Source organism: Drosophila bipectinata, chromosome 3R, assembly GCF_030179905.1.
Source record: "Drosophila bipectinata strain 14024-0381.07 chromosome 3R, DbipHiC1v2, whole genome shotgun sequence".
In the NCBI taxonomy this organism is placed as follows: domain Eukaryota; kingdom Metazoa; phylum Arthropoda; class Insecta; order Diptera; family Drosophilidae; genus Drosophila; species Drosophila bipectinata.
In genome coordinates, this window is record NC_091739.1 from 9,386,357 (window position 1) to 9,405,330 (window position 18,974).

Here is an 18,974-nt window from a genome sequence, read left to right on the forward strand (position 1 = left end):
ACGGTGAGCTGGCTGTTGCAGCATCATATGTTAGATGCACTGAACCGGAGTACAAGTTAAGTTAAATTGGTGCACAATTGCTCAGTTGATATGGATGCCATTGTCCGGCCATTAATGTGCATTAAACTCAATAAATCTGAAATTATGGAGAAGTAGAGCATTTCTCTGGAGTGGTTTTTCATCTCCGACTCCGCTTGTATTTCTCTCTTTAGAAAGATTGACATTCCATTGGGTCGAACTTGGACTCGTTTCAGTCAGAGCCATGGCCTCTGTGTCTGCCGGACATGGCCAATTTGGGAATTTAAACGGTTAGCTAACGTTATTGGCCATTTTGGAAATTCGATTTGTGTTGCATCCTGTTGGGTAGCAAATATCAAAGATTCTATCCACTGCGAAATCAACTGGGAACCTTTTTGAAATCAGTTTCCCTTTGGCTAGGTTCATCACGCATACGTCACGTCGTGCCCTTGCCCCTGTGGCAATAGGCAAATATTTGCTGCTACTGTCTAATCTCTAGCCAAGACACTTTGTTTGCCCCGTGGGCACCACGTCATCTTTGAGGTGTCCCACCTCTCGTTTAGTCAATCCGGGATCATAACCAGTAGCCACCTGTTTTATTTGGTTAGTGAGGCGCAAGGCCTGTATGTATTATGGTGATATCGTGGAAATGTACCCCTTTTTGAAGTTGTAAAGATAGTCTAAGTGAGCCAAGTCAAATGCGCGGGATATGTATTTTTATATATAGCCGAGTTATTAAATGCCAGGCAAGCCAGGTTCGCGCACAAAGAAATTAATTTACAATAGAGTATATCCGAGGCTAGACAACGTTTAGGGGGTGTGGACTTATCTATCTATTCCTAGACTAGACGTGACATGCCCCTGGACAATTAGGTGATAAAGCTTTACACAAAGCCTCTGTCCACACTCTTACAAGATTTGCGTGAATTATGGGCCGCTCGGATGTTTTCTCGCCTCGATAAGATCTCCGGTGATCTCTAACGCAGCTTGAGTCGTTCAGCGAGTTCAGTACCCGGCGGTGATTTGGATCAGCCACTTGTGTGAGCTCCCATCCAGTTCTAATTCTATTATCCTGAATCCGAAACTCAAGGATCAAGTGTGCGTGTGTGATAAATAGTTTAAAATATAACTACAAGTGTTGTGTTGAAGTATACCAGAAGGCAATGAAAGAAAATTGAAACCATTAAACATCAAAATAGTTTGTTAATTATTTGTTTGAGGTTTTTCTGATTCTGATGCTTCAGAGTCCTTTTAATCCTTTTAGTCTCAAAGAAAGAAGTTCAATAGTTAATAATTTATTTTCTCATGTTTAAAAGTCCTTTCCTTAGTTTATTTTTGCTTTTACCTTATTTAAGCAAGTGTCCTTTTAATAGGAAGGGCGAAAAAATATCTAATGAAAATTCGAATTTAGTTCGCAGTGTCGAGTGCTTGTGCCAAACTAATGCCAAAGTAATCAAAGCTAAACGCATTAAAGCGACCGACGACTCAACGCGGCTGGAAGTCAATAAAAGTAAACTACATAAAAGCAACTTGCGGTCCCGGAAATAATGTCCACCACTGCCGAGTCTATTGGAGGGGGACTGGGGGAAGTTGCCTCCGTCCCGGCATCCCGTCCCATTCCTACTATCGTGGCCGATGCCATTGTGAAGACAGCGGCCGTAATTAGCAGCACAGTCTCTCCAAGCTCAACAACTGGCGCCTCTCCGGCCACCTCTACAACTACCACGACCACGCCCTCGCCCTCGTCCTTGTCGGCGGCCATCTCCACTCCCACGCCCACTCCCGGCCAGTCATTCAGCCCCCCTGGGGGAAATGAGGATGGGAAAATCAGTGTGAAGGATTTGAGCCAGGCCCTGCAACATTTCGGAACTGTTGATTACTTGGTCTTCGTGGCCATGTTGGCGGTATGCGCCGTTATTGGCGTCTATTTCGGTTTCATCGAAAAGAAGCAGAAGAAGCAGAAGCTGAACGGCAAGGATGGGGCTGGAGCGGCGGGCATCGAGGAGCGACGTGGCTCAGAGGCGCTGGACTACCTGGTGGGCGGACGCCAAATGAAAGTGTTTCCGGTCGCGCTGTCACTTGTGGCCAGGTGAGTTACCGCTGCGGCTATATATGCAAATGCCAAATTGGCCTTGCGTGTTTTATAGCGTCTATACAGAGAGAGAAAGTATTTCCCCTTTTTTGAAGTGTTAAATTTGGTAGATAGATGCGGTGCTTTTGTAAGGTCCTTTTTTTTTTTTTTTAAATTGCTAGAAAAATTAAATGTGCAATTTTATTTTATCCTTTAATAAGCTCATCTTTTAGCTCCAGTTTTGACCAGATTAATGAATCAGAAAAAGTATTTATAGAAAATATAAACTTTGTAAAATAAAGTACAGAATCCTTTTTGCAAGTGTATCCTGTTTAATTGCTTCTGACCCAATCCGGAAGGCGTTTCAGAGCCTTGGGCGGAATAGTCGTAGGCAGGCAATTCGGAAATTAAAGGCTCAAGTTCCTTAAAGCTGGGATAATCCCCTCAAATCGAGTGCGATGCATTCGCTTCGATTCAGTTAATATTTGCACAAATTATCGTAATGGCCTTAGCTTGTCTTCACCTTCCCCACTGGCCCCTCCGGCGAATCAATCAAAATTTTTCAGTCATTTCATTTCATTTTGTGCCCTCAGCCAAACGTGCGTATACGTAATCTAAGCAAAAAATAATCTTTCCCCGCCCAGCCTTGTCTGGCCGATTGTTTGGCGAGGGCAAACAGAGTAGCATTTTATTTAAAAGTTTCCTCCACCAGGATGGAGCTTGCGTAAATAATTCATTGTCAGGGTCAAGCCTATTATGGATGGTTAAGGGGCATGCCTCTAGGTGCTGGTGGCTGGTTGATGTTGATGTTGATTGTGCTGATATTGAAATGGCTTGCGGAACTTTGCAAGTAAATATATCCCACGTATAAATACAACTTAGCAGCTTTCGGTGTCTAAGCCAGATTGAAGTTATTTAAACTTACGCCGGCCGCAAACTCAAATAATTTGCCCAAATTACTTTTTGTTTAGCCATGTATTGTTGTTGTGGTGGCTTGTTCGAGTGACCTTGGTCCCCGGTCTGAGAACGGTGCGAGTTGGGCTTTGTATTTGACACGTTTTGGTCAAGCACCTTTCGAAGGGTGCGGTCCTTTTGTCTTTTGTCTTAGGCGTGTTGTCGTCGCATTAATGACCAGGCGGACAGGTCCTGTTCCCTGCCATCCTAGAGTTCTAGAGTCCTGGCTTGGTCATTTGCCTTGCCCGCTGACAATTGTTTCGTGAGCCTTTTATTATTATGGCATTCTATTTGTTGTCGTTTGCTTTTTGCAACAAATTCAGCCAACGTGCTTTGAATTACAATTACATGCCACCATTTTTTCTTTCAAATTTCTTTTGTATTTTTTCAGATTTAAAAAATATTCCTCTTTTTTCGGTGGTGTTGTTTTTGTGTGTGGGTGTCTGCATACTTTAACGCTGCTTGTTATCAACTTTTAATGGCATTTCTCTCTTGGCCGTCAACTTTCAGTGTCTGTGGCAATTCATTTGTTTGGCGGCCTGGATTGAAATGATGATTGTTATGGACATTAATCATTAAAATCAGATTATGAAATGCATGGTAGGAAAAATCTATATACACTTGCCCACAAATGCGACTATGCATAATGTCATTTTGCTTTCAATTTAAGCCGCCAATATTTTGCACGCATAATCTAATCGATAAGGCTCAGAGCTTTGTTAAATTCAATATAATATTGCTACGAGTTTGTTTTAAAATTTCCCAAAACTCTGCCCGAAACTTGGAACTTTGCTCAGCTCAAACTTAATTTAATTAAAATGTGCTTCAGATTAATCTTTGGGCCTTGACGAAAATAACTTGGGCGAAGCAAAAATAAATCTTGATCAATCGGCCGGCAATTAGCCGGCCAACTTTTAGCCCTCGACGTAATTAGCTTGAACTAATTTTTTTTTGCCTTATTAACCTGTGTGAACTTGCAGCTTCGTGTCGGGCATCTCGCTTCTGGGAACTTCGACGGAAATTTACGTCTACGGCACCCAGTACGCCTTCATCCTGGTGACCCTGGCCATATCGGGAACCATTTCGTGGTACATCTTCCTGCCCGTTTTCTGCAACCTGCAGCTGACATCCACCTATGAGGTAAGCAGAACGTTGTCCAACTAGATGCATGATTTCTGTGTTTACTTATTGGACTGCATGTTACACATTAATTCAATGTTTCTGAGTGTACGATTTTGGATTCTTGTAATGTTCGCTGGCATGTTAATATGTGTAAGTAAGTTAAAGGCCAACAAAGCACTGCTGCTTTGGGGGCCCGCATATTCCTCTGAATATGAATGCAAAATGTATGGGATACATGGGGGTAAGCCGGGGTGCAATCAGCTGAAAGTACGAGTATTTTTCGCTGCCAGTTTATTTGCATGCCACTGGAATAACATTGTGGATGGCTGGGCTTGTGTGCCCGAGCATAGACACAATGCCAGCTCGAACAATGCCAATTGTAGTTGGCACACGGATAGTTGTAGTTTATAAGTCCAGGCAACATGTCGTATGAGTAATATTCGATTATGTATGCGTAGTCCCGCACAGGCACTCACACTCCGACGTGTCTGTGTTTGTGGGGGACAATCTTTATTGTGTTATCCGAGAGCCGACAAACCAATGGAAAAAAAATTCTTACAGTACTTCGAGTTGCGGTTCAACAAATCGGTTCGCCTGCTGGGATCCGCCTTCTTTACTGGCGCCAACGTAAGTATAATTCTATTTAAAGAGATAGAACTCTTATCGCAGTTCATATGGAAGTTTTAAGCTAAAAAGTTGTAATAATGTAATTGCCTAATTTTTTGATAGCTTATCTGGCTGCCTATTGTTATCTATGTGCCGGCGTTGGCCTTTAATCAAGGTGAGAGATCGGAAGTGCAAAAATAATATGTCAAGAACCCCAAAACAGATCTGCATAAACATACATCTAAATATTTTTTGGAAATATAATAAAATCTTTCAGTTACTGGCATAAACATTCATATTATCACGCCGATTGTCTGCCTCGTCTGCATTTTCTACACCACTGCCGGCGGCTTGAAAGCGGTTGTCTGGACAGATGTGATCCAAACCGTGGTCATGGTGGGAGCCATTTTCTTCGTCATCATTAAAGGCACCATCGATGTGGGAGGGTTGGGTGTCGTTATCCAACGCAACCTGGACAGTGGACGCTTCGAGTGGCCGGAGTAGGTGGTGGCACTAGAAGATCTATAGGGCTTTATTTAAAAGTTTTTAAACTCCCATAAAAGATTTACCTTTGACCCTAAAGTGCGGATGTCCATGCTGGCCTTGTTCGTAGGCGCTGTGGGTCATAATGCCTACCAATTTGGCTGTAACCAGTCAATGGTACAGCGCTACATGTCCTTGCCAAGTGTCAAAGAAATGGGTCACACTTCCTTCATTTTTATTGCGGGTCTAGTTGCCTTGTTTTCCCTTTGTATTTACAATGGACTTTTGCTCTTCGCCACTTACTATGACTGCGATCCCCTTACCACAAAGGTTCGGCTAATGAATCATAAATCTACTAAAATGTGACTGATCCGGACCATTATTTACAGTTGGCGGTGGCCAAGGATCAATTAGTACCTCTTCTGGTTGTGCAATCCCTAAGCAACTATCCCGGAGTTCCGGGAATGTTTGTGGCCGGCGTGTTCAGTGCCGCCCTTAGTTCGCTCTCCACGGGTCTCAATTCCCTGGCCGCCGTATTCCTGGAGGACTACATCAGGCCCCTGGCAAAGAAGCCCCTCACCGAACACCAGATCGCCGTTATTATGAGACTCTGCACAGTCATTATTGGAGTATTGAGTGTGGCTTTGGTGTTTGTGGTGGAACGCATGGGCTCCCATGTGATGCAGTTGGCCATCACCTTGGGCTCTGTGGTCCAAGGGCCCCTGCTGGGAATCTTCGTTATGGGGCTACTGTGTCCTAGCATCAACTCAAAAGTTAGTTATCCTCGACCCCCAGTTGATGAAATTGATTTTAAGTTAAAACCTACATGTTTTTTTTTCATTTAAGAGCGCCATTGCAGGATCTATTTTCTCGTTTTTCTTTATGAGCTGGCTTTCCTTTTCGGCTCAATTGGCCATCAATTCGGGGGAAATTAGTCCCGAGACTAAGCCGGTGAGCATCGAGGGCTGTGATTATGAGTTCGAGCGTCCCCTAGTGACCCTGGCAAATGCCACACTTCCGGAGGCAGGGCCTGTGTAAGTTTCCCGGAAAACCCCAAAAAGCCAATGCAACTCAACTCATATCATATGTATTCCCAATCACAATCCCACAGGTCCCTCAGTTTTGCCGAGCAACTCTACCACATATCCTTTCTGCTGTACACCGTGATTGGGGGCGCAGTGGGCGTGGCAGCCGGCTATATAGCGGGATGTTTCTTTGGCCGAAACAAAGCCGGCGAAGTGGACTTAGAGCTGCTGTCGCCGTGCATTCGCCGATTCCAGAAAAAGAAATACTCCAGCGTAGAACTGGATGAGAAAAAAGTTCAAAATTAAAATTATAAATAATACTTACTATAAATATCTTACCATAAAATTTACTTCTGATTTTGAAGTCAATTCCAATCATACTTTACTAATACCATGTTTCATTATGGGTTCTTGACGTTAACTTCAGTAATGGGTATAACTTCATCCTTCATCCTGAACCTCGAACATTATTTCAGTTACGGGCATTAATGTTCACATAATCACGCCAATCGTGTGCATTGTCTGCATTTTCTACACCACTGCTGGTGGCCTGAAGGCCGTTGTCTGGACAGATGTGATCCAAACTGTGGTGATGGTGGGAGCCATTTTCTTTGTCGTCATCAAGGGCACCATCGATGTGGGCGGACTGGGCGTGGTCATTCAGCGGAACTTTGACAGCGGACGCCTTGAGTGGCCAGAGTAGGTTTTTGTTTAAATTCCTGGCAACTAGAGTTTTTTTATTGAATTTTATTGAAATTTTATAAACAGGTTAACGTTCGATCCCAAAGTTCGTATGTCTATGCTGGCTATGTTGGTTGGAAATCTGGCCCACAACTCTTATAATTTGGGCTGCAACCAGATCATTACCCAGCGCTATCTGTCCCTGCCAGGACTAAAAGAGATGGCCCACACATCTTTCCTCTTTATCCTTGGATTGGTTGTTTTAATGTCCATCTGCATATACAATGGACTTTTGCTTTATGCCACCTACTACGACTGCGATCCCCTGACCACCAAGGTTTCTGAATTGCTTTTTTAAAGATGGATAGATGGATAGGACTAACCCACTCATTTCAGTTGGCAGTCGCCAAGGATCAATTAGTTCCCCTTCTGGTCGTGCAGTCCCTAAGCAACTTCCCCGGAGTTCCGGGGATGTTTGTGGCCGGCGTGTTTAGTGCGGCCCTCAGTTCCCTCTCTACGGGACTTAATTCGCTGGCAGCCGTGTTCCTGGAGGATTACATAAAGCCGCTGATGAAAAAGCCGCTTACGGAGCACCAGACTGCCATTACCATGCGCCTCTGCACGGTGGGCATTGGCGTTTTGAGCGTGGCTCTGGTCTTTGTGGTGGAACAAATGGGCTCCCATGTGATGCAGCTTTCCATGACTATTGGATCAGTGGCTCAGGGTCCTCTGTTGGGTCTGTTTGTGATGGGCCTGCTGTGCCCCAGCATCAACTCAAGGGTTAGTCTTCCGTTTCCTGGGAGAATTCCTTTTTCCCAGTATTTAAATTTTTAAATGGGTAGTTTCTAACAAAACTATTTTTTTCAAGAGTGCCTTGTTCGGATCCGTTGTTTCTGTCTTATTTATGGGATGGCTGTGTATCACAGCCCAACTGGCCATCAACTCCGGGGAAATGCAGTTCGAGAGCAAGCCTGTGAGCATCGATGGCTGCGACTACGATTTCCAGCGACCATTGGTGACCCCTGCCAACGCTACCTTTGCTTCCGATGAACCTGCGTAAGTTAACAGGAGCCGCACTATTAAGTGAAAATCACTCATCGTTCAAGACACTTCCCACAGATCTCTCACTTTCGCCCAGAAAATCTACCACATTTCCTTCATGTTCTATAGTGTGATGGGGGCGACAGTGGGCGTGTTAGCCGGTCACTTAGGAGGCTTTTTCTTTGGACGCAACAAGGCCGAGGACGTGGACTTGGAGCTTATTTCCCCGTGTATCCGTAGGTTCCAGAAGTCGAACTACCTGAGTGTCAAGCTCGATGAGACCATTCTGAAGAGCTCCAATGAGAAATCCTAGATAATAGTTTAATGTTGAGCACTTGTTAATAAAATTCACCCTTAAGCTTCTTGAATTCGTTGCACGTTTTGTTGTACCATAGTTTTATATACATATATGCATGAAACTAAATTTAACTCAAGTAAACAATCATATAGAGGAATAGGTACGAAAACATTTTCAACTAACCAAAATCTTCTTAAATACTTAGTACTTTCAATTGCGATATGGGGCTGGCATTCGCAATTTGGGTTCAGCTCTCTTCATAGTGGGCACTGTGAGTATCCTATCCTTATGTGTTCGAGTGTTCATTAGTTTTCTGCGCTTCGTATTTCTCAGATACTCTGGCTACCTGTGGTTTTGTATGTGCCTGCCATAACCTTCAGCCAAGGTGAGTTTGATGAACTATTACAAAATAGTTGTGGTATTGTGTAACATCATTATTATTGGACAACATTCTCGCACTTTAATTTCCAGTTACCGGGACTGGCATCCACGTAATTACACCCATTGTGTGCACTATCTGCACCTTCTACACCTGCGTGGTGAGGCTTAATTAAATTCTGATGCAAATTGTCGGGTGGGTGGTGACTGGAAGTCTGCCATTTCAGGGCGGGCTCAAGGCCGTGGTCTGGACAGATGTCACTCAGAGCTTCGTGATGTTCGGCTCTATTTTGGCGGTCTGCATCAAGGGCACTTTCGATGTGGGAGGACTGGGCGTGGTCATGGATCGCAACCGCCGTAAGTAGATGTGATGATTAATTTGCAAATTTAATGGCAAACTCAATTAAAGGTGGACTTGGGATCCCACAGTGCGATTGTCCATGTTGTCCGTGATTGTGGGCGGTACTCTGCACAAGATTCAGTCCTCGGACGTCAACCAGGTCTCCATTCAGCGCTTTCTCTCCCTGCCCAGTTACGAGCATGCCAAACGGTGTATGTTTGTGTTCACAGTGCTGTTAGTGTTCCTCCTGAGCTGCTGCAGCTACATGGGTCTTGTATCTTACGCAGTCTACCATGATTGTGATCCAATTAGTACAAAGGTTGGTTCATCAATAGGTCTTATCACTTAGGGATTCCTCTAACAAGAATCCCTTTCAGTTGGCATCAGCCAGTGATCAACTGCCCTCGCTCTTAATGATGCGAACTTTGGGATCCTTGCCAGGATTACCGGGGCTCTTTGTGGCCGGAGTTTTCAGTGCCGCCCTTAGCTCCTTGTCCACAGGCCTCAATTCTCTGGCCTGTGTGATTACGCAGGACATCGTGAAGCCTTTGCTAAGAAAACCCCTGACTGAACGACAGACAGCCTTTTTGTTGAGAGCGATTGTCATAGTGTTTGGATTCTCCTGCATTGGAATGGTCAATATTGTGGAGAAGCTGGGAACCGTAGTGCCACTGGCTAGTTCCACGGCAGCCGTGTCGATGGGTCCGCTCTTGGGGATCTACACTATTGGAGTGGGTCTGCCCTGGATCAAGGAAAAGGTGAGATTTACGCTTTTAATTTCTAAATACAAATCGGTTTTTGGCCTCTTTTGTAGAGCGTGTTGACTGGCAGCCTGGTGTCCTTTCTTGTCCTGGCTTGGATTTGTGCCAAGGCGCAGTTGTCTCAAATGAGTGGGGATATTCGTCATCCCAAACTGCCCGTTTCTGTCGATGGCTGTGACTATTCCTTCGACAATGCCACAGTTCATGCGACTATTCACGGGTACAGGTAAGTATGGGAGTAACAATACATAAATGTAGCCACAATTGACAAATGGAAACCCTATTTTATATGATTCCTCAGCCCATCGGAGCGCGACATCTATCATTTGTCTTTCCTATGGTACACTGCCCTGGGTGGAGTGATTTGTATAGTGATCTCGGTATTAGCAAGTTTCTTTTTTGGCTGGGAGGACCTCAACAAAATGGATCCTGCCCTGATCACACCCTGCATGCGTCGTTTTCTTCCCGAAAAGAACTACCATGTTGTGAAAATGCAGGACCTATTCAAGCGCAAATCTGAAGCTAATAATGATCCTTAAACTCTGTCAATAAAATGTTTCTCGTTGTTGTGTCGAAATCTTCTTTTTGTTTGTCTATTAAATTAGTAACATGAAGTAGGATTCATTCATTCTTATCATTATTAATGTATACCCATGACTCCTATAACCAATATTTTCTTGCTCCTGTTTAATATTTTTATATGAAGTACTTGGAAAGACGATTCGACAAGCGAGTGCGTTTCATTGGATCTTGTCTATTTGTGCTGATGAATGTGAGTAGCACTATTTGTTATTATTATTATTTTATTTTATGAATTTGTATGTTTTTTGTAGGTTCTTTGGCAGCCCATTTGCGTTTATGTACCAGCTTTGACTCTAAATCAAGGTGGTTTAACTTAAAAATATATTATTTCAGTTAACAATATATTTTTAAACAGTTTCTGGAATTAGTGTTAGCACGATTGTTCCCCTAACAAGTTTCATCTGCATTCTCTATACCTGCATCGTAAGTCTTGAATGTGAATATAACATATATGTACTGTCTATTATTGTTAAAATAATTTTATTAGGGCGGCATTAAGGGCGTGGTTTACACAGACGCCATTCAATGCGTTGTAATGCTCGGCTCTATGGCTATTGTTATTCTTAAAGGCACTTGGGACTTGGGGGGCGTGGGAGTCCTTATAGACCGTGCTGCTCAGTATGATAGACTGGTTGGCCCAGAGTAAGTCAAGCTCTTTTAAAAGGCCCTATATAATAATTGAATTTACTGCAGAATGACCTTTGATCCGAGAGCTCGAATGGGAGTGCTTGCTGTGCTAATTGGAGGCACTCTGTTTAAACTACAGGCTGATGGCATAAATCAACCCATAGTTCAGAGATATCTTACGCTACCGAACTACAGGGCTGTAAAACATGCCTTGATATTGGCCATAACTGGATTTGTGCTCATAATATCAATGTGTGTTTACATAGGTCTCTTGGCCTTTGCTGAGTTCTATCATTGTGATCCGATAACCACAGGCGTAAGTACAGAACTAGTTTAAGTTCATATAGTTATACTATTTTTTATTTCAGTTGGCAGGTGCCAGGGATCAAGTTATACCCCTGTACGTGTTAAAGAGTGTCGGAGACTTCCCCGGACTAGTCGGCTTATTTGTAGCTGGGATTTTCAGCGCTGCTCTCAGCTCCCTTTCTACGGCTTTAAATTCCCTATCTGGTGTAATTTTGGCGGACTTTGTGGAGCCGTATCGAAAAAAGCCTCTCACGGAACGTCAAACCGCCTTCGTTTTGAGGGGTGTGGTGGTAGTTTTCGGTCTGATCTCCATGGCCAGTGTCCCGATTGTCCAGAGACTCGGCCTTGTGATGCAGCTCTCCACTACAGTGGCTGGCATAGCCTGCGGTCCGCTCCTGGGAGCATTTACTGTGGGCATGCTAATGCCCTTTGTTAAGACAGAGGTTTGATCTTGAGAACGTTGATCCTAAATATAAGTCTAATGCGCATCCTCAATTTTTAGAGTCTCCTCGTAGGCATGTCCGGTGCATCTTCCTTAATAGCCTACATTGTAGTGAGGGCTCAAATGGCTATTTTCAACGGCACCCTGACTTTTTCATCGAAACCCGTTTCTGTTGAGGATTGCGATTACAGTTTTGACCTGAAGGATAATTGGAATGTGACCACCCCAGAGTATGTACTTGTTCCTGGCGGATGAATACTTTGAATCACTTTTCTAACTAAATTTTTTTTTTCAACAGATATTTAGGTGATTCTGGGAGCCATGGAATCCATGAGATCTCATTTCTGTTGTACACGGCAGTCGGATCTATAGGTACTATCCTTGGGTCCTTGCTGGCCACCCTCTATTTCGGGCGCCAGGATCTCAGGAAGGTGGATAGAGAACTGATAAGCCCCGTTCTGCGAAGTTACTGGTACGGGCAGTACAAGGGCGTGGCTAGTGATGACAAACCATGTGTGACTTCAGGACAAGTGGAACCAAAAAAACCTTAAATTAGTGAATTATATTCTTTGTAAATAAAATATAATCCCCTCCTTGTGCCGTGCAAGCGTTTTATTTTGTTTGTGTGCCAGTCCGAAAGCATGTCTCATTTATCAAGTGCATCCTGTAAATACGCATACATCATATAAAAACTCTGTTCTTGTTTCTGTTTTATTTCATTTATCGAAGTACTTTGAAAGGAGATTTGATGGACGAGTTCGCATCTTCGGATCCTGCTTATTTGTGGTGATGAATGTGAGTAGAGCTTTTGATGAAAAAAATATCAAAATAATTGACAATTTTTATTCCCCAGATTTTGTGGCAACCAATTTGCATTTATGTTCCTGCCCTCACTCTAAACCAAGGTGATGTGTCTTATTAGAGAAAAACTGTAATAATTTAATAATATTTTTATAATTTACAGTATCCGGAATAAGTGTTTCCACAATTGTGCCCCTGACTAGTTTTATCTGCATTCTCTACACCAGTGTGGTTAGTATATATGCTTAATCTTTCCTACCAGTTTATTATAATTATTTAAAATCCTCAGGGTGGTATTAAGGGCGTTGTTTGGACGGATGTGATTCAGGGATTTGTGATGATCGGCTCCATGGCATTTGTTATCGTCCAAGGCACCATTGATTTAGGTGGCTTGGGCGTTGTCCTGGATCGTAATCGCCAGTTTGATCGCTTGATAGTACCAGAGTAAGTTTCCTTTTAATTCGTAATTATATTTTTTTAACAGATATTGTTCTTTGATAGAATGACCTTTGATCCAACTGCTCGAATGGGGGTCTTCGCATTGTTTATTGGTGGTGCCCTGTTCAAACTTCAAGCCAATGGCATTAACCAGTCCATAGTGCAGCGTTACTTAACTTTACCCAACAACAAGGCTGTGAAGCAGGCTTTAATATTATCCTTGACTGGATTTATGCTTGTCTTGCTGATGTGCTGCTACATCGGGATGCTGGCCTTTGCCGAATTCTATCATTGTGATCCCATTACCACTGGGGTAAGTATCCATAAGCCTTCCAAAATAAATAAAAAAATATAAGCAATATTCAACTTTTATTAAATTCTTCAGTTAGCTCGTGCCAAGGATCAAGTCATTCCGCTGTACGTGGTCAGAAGTGTGGGCAGGTTTCCCGGCGTGGTGGGCTTGTTTGTGGCAGGAGTATTCAGTGCTGCTCTCAGTTCACTATCCACGGCCCTCAACTCCCTGTCCGGCGTGATACTCAAGGACTTTGTAGAGCCATATCGTTCGAAGCCGCTGACTGAACGGCAAACCGGCTATGTTCTGAGGGGTGTAGTGGTCGTCTTCGGCCTGATATCGATGGCCAGTGTCCCAATCGTCCAGAGACTCGGCCTGGTGATGCAGCTCTCCACCACAGTGGCTGCCATAACCTGCGGTCCGTTGCTGGGAGCATTCAGCGTAGGCATGCTGCTGCCTTTTGTCAAAACAGAGGTTTGATTCATTGGGTGGATAGCACCACTACGAGTACTCACTGGAAATTCCCTCTTATAATTACAGAGTCTTCTCGCCGGAATATCAACTGCCGCCAGCTTTACGGCCTACATTGTAGTTAGGGCTCAAATGGCCATTTTCAGCGGCACCCTGACTTTCCCAACGAAACCCGTTTCTATTGAGGATTGCGACTACAGTTTTGATATGCCATCCAATTGGAATGCCACCACTCCGGCGTATGTACTTGTTCCAGGCCGTGACACAATCTGAACTATGTCTCTAACCTATTACTATCCTTTTTCCACAGACCATCAGTCGAGTCCCGTAGCCATGGCATCCATGAAATCTCGTTTTTGTGGTATACCGCCATTGGGTCTTTGGGCACTGTGCTCTGCTCCCTTCTGGCCACTTTATACTTTGGCCGACAGGATCCTCGGGTTGTGGACAAGGAACTCATCAGCCCGGTTCTGCGAAACTATTGGTACGGGGAGTACGAGAGTGTGTTTTGCGAGGAGAAAACGGACTTGGCCCTGCACGAGTCAGTGACACAGCTCAAGTTGGATGAGCCAGAAAAGGCCTAGGGCTAGTCATAATTTATCTAATATTGTTTGCAAAAATATAAGCATTTTTCGTAAAAGCCGAATACCTGAAGTTTGGTCTTAGATTAGTCATTGTATTGTACCCTCTCATAACTGAATGCCTATAATTAACATTTTGTTTTAGCTTACCATCATAAGCAGTTCTCAATCGGGTCTGTCCTATGATTAAAGTTTCTACAGTCTACTCGAATCCTTACTCATACACACTCACTCTTTCAGTATTTTGAGAGACGTTTCAGCCGGCGAATGCGTTTGTTCGGAGCTAGCTTGTTCGTCCTGAAGGCGGTAAGTTAATCAAAGCTTTTTGTTGAATATTTAATACAATTCCCTATCCTCTATCTTTTCAGATCATATGGCTACCCATTGCCGTTTACGTTCCGGCCTTAACCTTCAACCAGGTATCTGGAATTGGAATACATACCATAACCCCCATTGTGATCATCATCTGCACCTTCTACACCTGCGTGGGCGGTCTCAAGGGCGTTGTCTACACGGATGTGGTTCAGAGCGTTATCATGTACGGGTCCTTGGTCATCATCATGATCAAAGGAACCTTGGATCTTGGGGGCCTGGATGTTGTTTTGCAGCGCAATTCGGAAGGCGGTCGACTTAATACCCCCGAGTAGGTTTATTTTATGAATTATAATCGACCAGATGCCCTTTTATTTTTTACTCTATCCCCCAGGTGGACCATGGATCCTACTGTTCGGCTGAGTGTGTTTTCAGTATTTGTTGGGGGAACTATCTTCAAGCTGCAGAGCACTTCCATTAACCAGGCTACGGTCCAAAGGTTCATGTCGCTGCCCACACTGAAGTCCATCAAGCAGACCCTAATCACCTTCTCCATTGGACTGACCTTGTTGTACTTGGGTTGTGTATATGTCGGCTTGGTTTGCTATGCCACCTATTTCGATTGCGATCCCATGTCCACAGGAGTAAGTTTCTTCTTTATTTAAAATTTTTATATACAACCTCTATGTTTATGTTATTTCTATATTTTTAGCTGGCTGGCCGTCGGGATCAATTGGTGCCTCTCCTGGTGATGCGAGTCCTGGGAGTTGTACCTGGACTGCCAGGACTCTTTGTGTCGGCCGTGTTCAGTGCCGCCTTGAGCTCTTTATCCACGCTCCTTAACTCCTTGGCCGCCGTAATCCTGGAGGACTTTGTGAAGCCGCGCATGGGAAAGGCCATGCAGGAGCGCCATGTGGCACTCACCATGCGCCTGGTGGTGGTGACCTTTGGCATAAGCTCCATCTTCATGGTGTATGTGGTGGAGAAACTGGGCATGGTCCTGCAGCTGTCGGCCACCCTCCAATCGAGCTTGTATGGTCCAATGCTGGGTATATTCACGGTGGGCATGCTAATGCCGTGGGTGGGCGATAAGGTGGGAACAATAACTTGAGGCCACAAAACGAAGGTCAACTATATGTTTTAAATCTTTCAGAGCATTTTTGCTGGAAGCATAATATCCTTCCTCACCATGGCCTGGATTGCTGTGAATGCCCAAATCGCAAACATAACCGGCACCTTCCAGCACACCAAACTGCCCGTTTCCGTGGAGAATTGTGAATACGACTTTGACATGAGTCGCTACTTGAACTCAACAGCCGAATAGTAAGCTCAAGATTTCTTATTAATCAAGCCCCTTACTCAAAAATAAAATTAAAACCATCCTTAGCGAGCCCCACAAAGGAACCTCAGTGTACCACATGTCCTTCTTATTGTACGCCATGCTGGGCTCCATTTTGACAATTGTCTTTTCAAACCTGGCCACCTTAGTTTATGGACGTCAGGATATCAGGGATGTGGACGAAAATTTGCTGGCTCCGTTTGTTCAACGTTATTTCCGTAAAAAGAACTACTATTACGAAACGGTGGAGCTCAAGACTGCTAATGTCATGAAAGTTTCGGAGACTTCCGATTAAGTGTTTGGAAGATACACTAATCCTTTTTATTATTGATTCTTTAATATTGAGACTGCTGTTCTCAATTGCGGGGTATCAGGTATTTTTGTTCCTATTAACTTTTAATTAAAATTTACAATTACTCTTGCTAATAAATTTGGTGTATAAATAAATTCAATGCAGTTGCAATTTAATATTTAAGGATCCCTTACCTTTTTTTTAAAACGAAGAGGCTTTGAAAATGATGTAATTATGAAAAGCTTAATATAACCTGTTGTAAGTACTATAGTACGAATTATTATACTAAACATTGTAAAGCTAATATAAATCCTATTAACACCGTTGAAAATAAATTGTTTGTTAAATGAAAATAACATTATTTCTGTGTTATACCTGGGATAAGTATGCTCCTTCATATGCTCCTAGTTTTATTAAAAGGATTTCTAAAACGGAAACCTTTTTAAAAAAAGTATAACAATTTTGAGAATCTTGGCGCGGCTTCCAGTTACAAGCATGAATAAGATTAAAAGAAGCTTCGAGTCCTGTTCCTAGCCATGCTTAGCAACTGGAAGCCTCAGCAGATGTCTGGACTAGGGGCCGAGGGTTGTAAAACTAAAGGTTGACTATCTCCCCAGCTTGCCCTCCGACAGTCCTACTCCGGACTTTATCCGCGGCAGAAGCTTTCGACGCGGAGTCGATCCACTGCGTTGGCTAGGTGGATAGGTCATAGCCGGCGCGCAGAGGGCCTGCGCCATCTTGCTGTTGAACTGGCGGCCGATGGGCACCCTCGGGAACCTGGTGGATGAGCTGTGCAGCTTTCCAGGCACGGAGTTGCGACTCGGCAGGTTTGGCATGCTGTGTGAGGCGGATCTTCGAATGGGAACGGGACCGGTTCGGTGCCTCGACGGCGGTCGGGCCTTCGCCTCCTGCTCCGAGCAGGACTGGCAAATGTAAGTCACGGGCACCTGTTGCTGGCAGAGCTGATGTTGCGGTTGTCGATGGGCACACTCCTTACCCGCCCCGCCAGCGGGTCTCCTGGATATGTCGACGCTGGAGCCCCGTTTCCTGCGCTCCCGCTCCATCTGCGAATCCTTCCGCTTCCGCTCGTTGACCTTCTTCCGCTGCTTTTCCTCCTCCTTCTGTTCCTTGCGGCGCTGCTTGTTTAGCTTCGCCTGGTTGAGCGCCCGGTAGTGAACCGTCTGGTTGTCAATCAGCATTTGGGTGACGAACTTGAACTGATTCATGTTCGTTTCGCATTGGTCCGATATTTCTATGGGATGGAGTTGAGATCTAAACCTTTTAAATTCTAATTATAATAACTATTATAATTTTTTTTATTTTTTTACTTTAGACTAATCCTAAAAACTAGTTAAACAGAAATATACTACTCACTGTTGGTAACATCGCGATAGATTTTATTTAGCAATGTCTCCTGCTGCACCAGATCCTTGGAGATGCGATCCATTTTCTCCATAGAATCGGCAAAGCATTTCGACACCATTTTCTCGACCGCACCCTGCACCGATTCCAGGACATTGTCGTGGATTATGCTGAAGAAGTCTGCAAAGGACTCCTGTAGCTCGCGATTGAGATCGCTTGAATTTTCGGGACCCATGCCTCCTTTTTCGCTCCGGGTCTTGTCGTCGCCGGCGGCTTCGCGGCTCTCTCTGGCTCCAGTGCAGACCACTGCCGGCAGTCGGAAACCAACGCTGCGTGAGGACGAGGCTTTCGGAGACGAAGAGCTCCACTTGGGCACCTTCTTCTGGCGCCGACTGCGTTTTACTGGGGAATCGCGGGGTTCGCACCCGTACCGGACTTCGGAGTTATTTCGGGCACTGCCGGCGGCGGACTTCACTTCACGTCGGGGGGGTTGTCGGCCAATTCGCTGGGAACTATCCTTGGTAATATAGTTTCTCCTTATAACATCGTAGCCGGACTGCCTGGCTGATTTAGTAAAGCAGTAATTTGGAAACATGACTTTTTTGACGAAATTTCAAACTATAGATCGATTAAAACCTTAACAGAATATGTTTCTTTCTCGTGTTGACCCATATTCCATAAAAATATTTATTTAAATCTTTGATTTTTGGGTATTTATTTTTATTATTATTGGTTTTTGTAAGGAAACCTATAGAATAAAACTAATGAAGAGCTGGAGATACAAGGTTGAATTTAAATCTAAAAGTTTATCATTTTCTCAAGGCTGTAAAAACTATAAAGTAACAACAAGTATTTCCATAAAAGGACCAATGCAGGCGGTTGATTGTTGTTTTTTTTCAACTTCTGTCTCACGAAAAAATGTTTTTCCTTTATACTGGCATTAGAATAAAAGCTATTGTTTGCCTATTTTCTAATAGGATTTGTATTAAAAGTTGAGTTATTAAAAAATCATAATTGCAAAAATCACTCAACAGTGGCCACCTGAAATAAGCTGCTTAATGGAATTCCTTCGCCTTGCTTGCCTAATGAAGTGTCCTGTGGTGAAAAAAATTCCTGCAGTCCTGTCCCCGCCAGGATGGGCAATAAATTCATCCGCAATTGCCTGAATCGGGGCTGCTGCTTACTCGTACGCTTAAGAACCAGGAAGCAGAGGACGTAAATACGAGGTCGAGGGAGAAGTTACAGAACTTAACCAGCCATAAGGCAAATATAAACAGATTCCTTGAACTTTGTTGGGCAAATTTGCCATTTACAGACAATGACAGCAAATGAACTACCCCGTTGGCTGTTT

The 18,974-nt window shown here is 44.0% G+C and overlaps 5 protein-coding genes across 6 annotated transcripts; 4 read left to right on the forward strand and 1 right to left on the reverse strand.

Annotated features, from left to right (window-relative positions):
- Positions 1-1,024: 1,024 nt before the first annotated feature.
- Positions 1,025-14,336, forward strand: kumpel (kin of rumpel). Of its 2 annotated transcripts, XM_070281017.1 has the most exons (11): positions 1,025-1,116; positions 1,430-2,107; positions 4,024-4,183; positions 12,465-12,530; positions 12,589-12,640; positions 12,700-12,767; positions 12,826-12,980; positions 13,038-13,287; positions 13,360-13,740; positions 13,807-13,976; positions 14,048-14,336. In XM_070281017.1, exons 2-11 carry the CDS (start codon positions 1,566-1,568, stop codon positions 14,319-14,321), a joined length of 2,118 nt encoding a protein of 705 aa, XP_070137118.1. In that variant the 5' UTR covers positions 1,025-1,116; positions 1,430-1,565; the 3' UTR covers positions 14,322-14,336. The 2 variants fall into 2 exon arrangements, with proteins under 2 accessions (XP_070137118.1, XP_070137119.1); XM_070281018.1 differs by lacking the exons at positions 12,465-12,530; positions 12,589-12,640; positions 12,700-12,767; ... (3 more) ...; positions 13,807-13,976; positions 14,048-14,336 and adding exons at positions 4,727-4,792; positions 4,895-4,946; positions 6,756-6,978; ... (2 more) ...; positions 7,829-8,016; positions 8,080-8,369.
- Positions 8,922-10,418, forward strand: LOC138926674 (sodium-coupled monocarboxylate transporter 1-like). The gene is made up of 5 exons (XM_070281628.1): positions 8,922-9,034; positions 9,087-9,336; positions 9,395-9,775; positions 9,832-10,004; positions 10,080-10,418. The coding sequence occupies exons 2-5, from the start codon at positions 9,118-9,120 to the stop codon at positions 10,315-10,317; spliced, it is 1,011 nt and encodes a 336-aa protein (XP_070137729.1). The 5' UTR covers positions 8,922-9,034; positions 9,087-9,117; the 3' UTR covers positions 10,318-10,418.
- LOC108128734 (sodium-coupled monocarboxylate transporter 2) lies at positions 10,501-12,286 on the forward strand. Its single transcript, XM_017246495.3, has 8 exons — positions 10,501-10,550; positions 10,612-10,663; positions 10,716-10,783; positions 10,848-11,002; positions 11,054-11,303; positions 11,356-11,736; positions 11,796-11,965; positions 12,034-12,286. Exons 1-8 carry the CDS (start codon positions 10,545-10,547, stop codon positions 12,284-12,286), a joined length of 1,335 nt encoding a protein of 444 aa, XP_017101984.3. The 5' UTR covers positions 10,501-10,544.
- Positions 14,337-14,544: 208 nt separating the features above from the next.
- Positions 14,545-16,508, forward strand: LOC108128737 (kin of rumpel). The gene is made up of 6 exons (XM_017246499.3): positions 14,545-14,624; positions 14,687-14,961; positions 15,025-15,274; positions 15,343-15,723; positions 15,784-15,953; positions 16,018-16,508. The coding sequence occupies exons 1-6, from the start codon at positions 14,586-14,588 to the stop codon at positions 16,262-16,264; spliced, it is 1,362 nt and encodes a 453-aa protein (XP_017101988.3). The 5' UTR covers positions 14,545-14,585; the 3' UTR covers positions 16,265-16,508.
- Positions 16,509-16,624: 116 nt separating this feature from the next.
- LOC108128735 (uncharacterized) lies at positions 16,625-18,289 on the reverse strand. Its single transcript, XM_017246497.3, has 2 exons — positions 17,636-18,289; positions 16,625-17,513 (listed from the first exon to the last, which is right to left on the reverse strand). Exons 1-2 carry the CDS (start codon positions 18,216-18,218, stop codon positions 16,867-16,869), a joined length of 1,230 nt encoding a protein of 409 aa, XP_017101986.2. The 5' UTR covers positions 18,219-18,289; the 3' UTR covers positions 16,625-16,866.
- Positions 18,290-18,974: the final 685 nt, after the last annotated feature.

What these genes read in the sequence shown, in the direction of transcription:
- kumpel (XM_070281017.1), top strand. Translation starts at nt 1,566, where the DNA reads ATGTCCACCACTGCCGAGTCTATTGGAGGGGGACTGGGGGAAGTTGCC. An exon ending in GCGCTGTCACTTGTGGCCAG is followed by an intron (nt 2,108 to 4,023) that starts GTGAGTTACCGC and finishes GTGAACTTGCAG; the next exon opens with CTTCGTGTCGGGCATCTCGC. An exon ending in AGCTGACATCCACCTATGAG is followed by an intron (nt 4,184 to 12,464) that starts GTAAGCAGAACG and finishes CATTTATCGAAG; the next exon opens with TACTTTGAAAGGAGATTTGA.
- LOC138926674 (XM_070281628.1), top strand. Translation starts at nt 9,118, where the DNA reads ATGTTGTCCGTGATTGTGGGCGGTACTCTGCACAAGATTCAGTCCTCG. An exon ending in TGCCCTGGATCAAGGAAAAG is followed by an intron (nt 9,776 to 9,831) that starts GTGAGATTTACG and finishes CCTCTTTTGTAG; the next exon opens with AGCGTGTTGACTGGCAGCCT. An exon ending in GCGACTATTCACGGGTACAG is followed by an intron (nt 10,005 to 10,079) that starts GTAAGTATGGGA and finishes ATGATTCCTCAG; the next exon opens with CCCATCGGAGCGCGACATCT.
- LOC108128734 (XM_017246495.3), top strand. An exon ending in GCATTCTCTATACCTGCATC is followed by an intron (nt 10,784 to 10,847) that starts GTAAGTCTTGAA and finishes TAATTTTATTAG; the next exon opens with GGCGGCATTAAGGGCGTGGT. An exon ending in TGGAATGTGACCACCCCAGA is followed by an intron (nt 11,966 to 12,033) that starts GTATGTACTTGT and finishes TTTTTTCAACAG; the next exon opens with ATATTTAGGTGATTCTGGGA.
- LOC108128737 (XM_017246499.3), top strand. Translation starts at nt 14,586, where the DNA reads ATGCGTTTGTTCGGAGCTAGCTTGTTCGTCCTGAAGGCG. An exon ending in GCGATCCCATGTCCACAGGA is followed by an intron (nt 15,275 to 15,342) that starts GTAAGTTTCTTC and finishes CTATATTTTTAG; the next exon opens with CTGGCTGGCCGTCGGGATCA. An exon ending in TGCCGTGGGTGGGCGATAAG is followed by an intron (nt 15,724 to 15,783) that starts GTGGGAACAATA and finishes TAAATCTTTCAG; the next exon opens with AGCATTTTTGCTGGAAGCAT.
- LOC108128735 (XM_017246497.3), bottom strand. Translation starts at nt 18,218, where the DNA reads ATGTTTCCAAATTACTGCTTTACTAAATCAGCCAGGCAGTCCGGCTAC. An exon ending in CTATCGCGATGTTACCAACA is followed by an intron (nt 17,514 to 17,635) that starts GTGAGTAGTATA and finishes TCCATCCCATAG; the next exon opens with AAATATCGGACCAATGCGAA.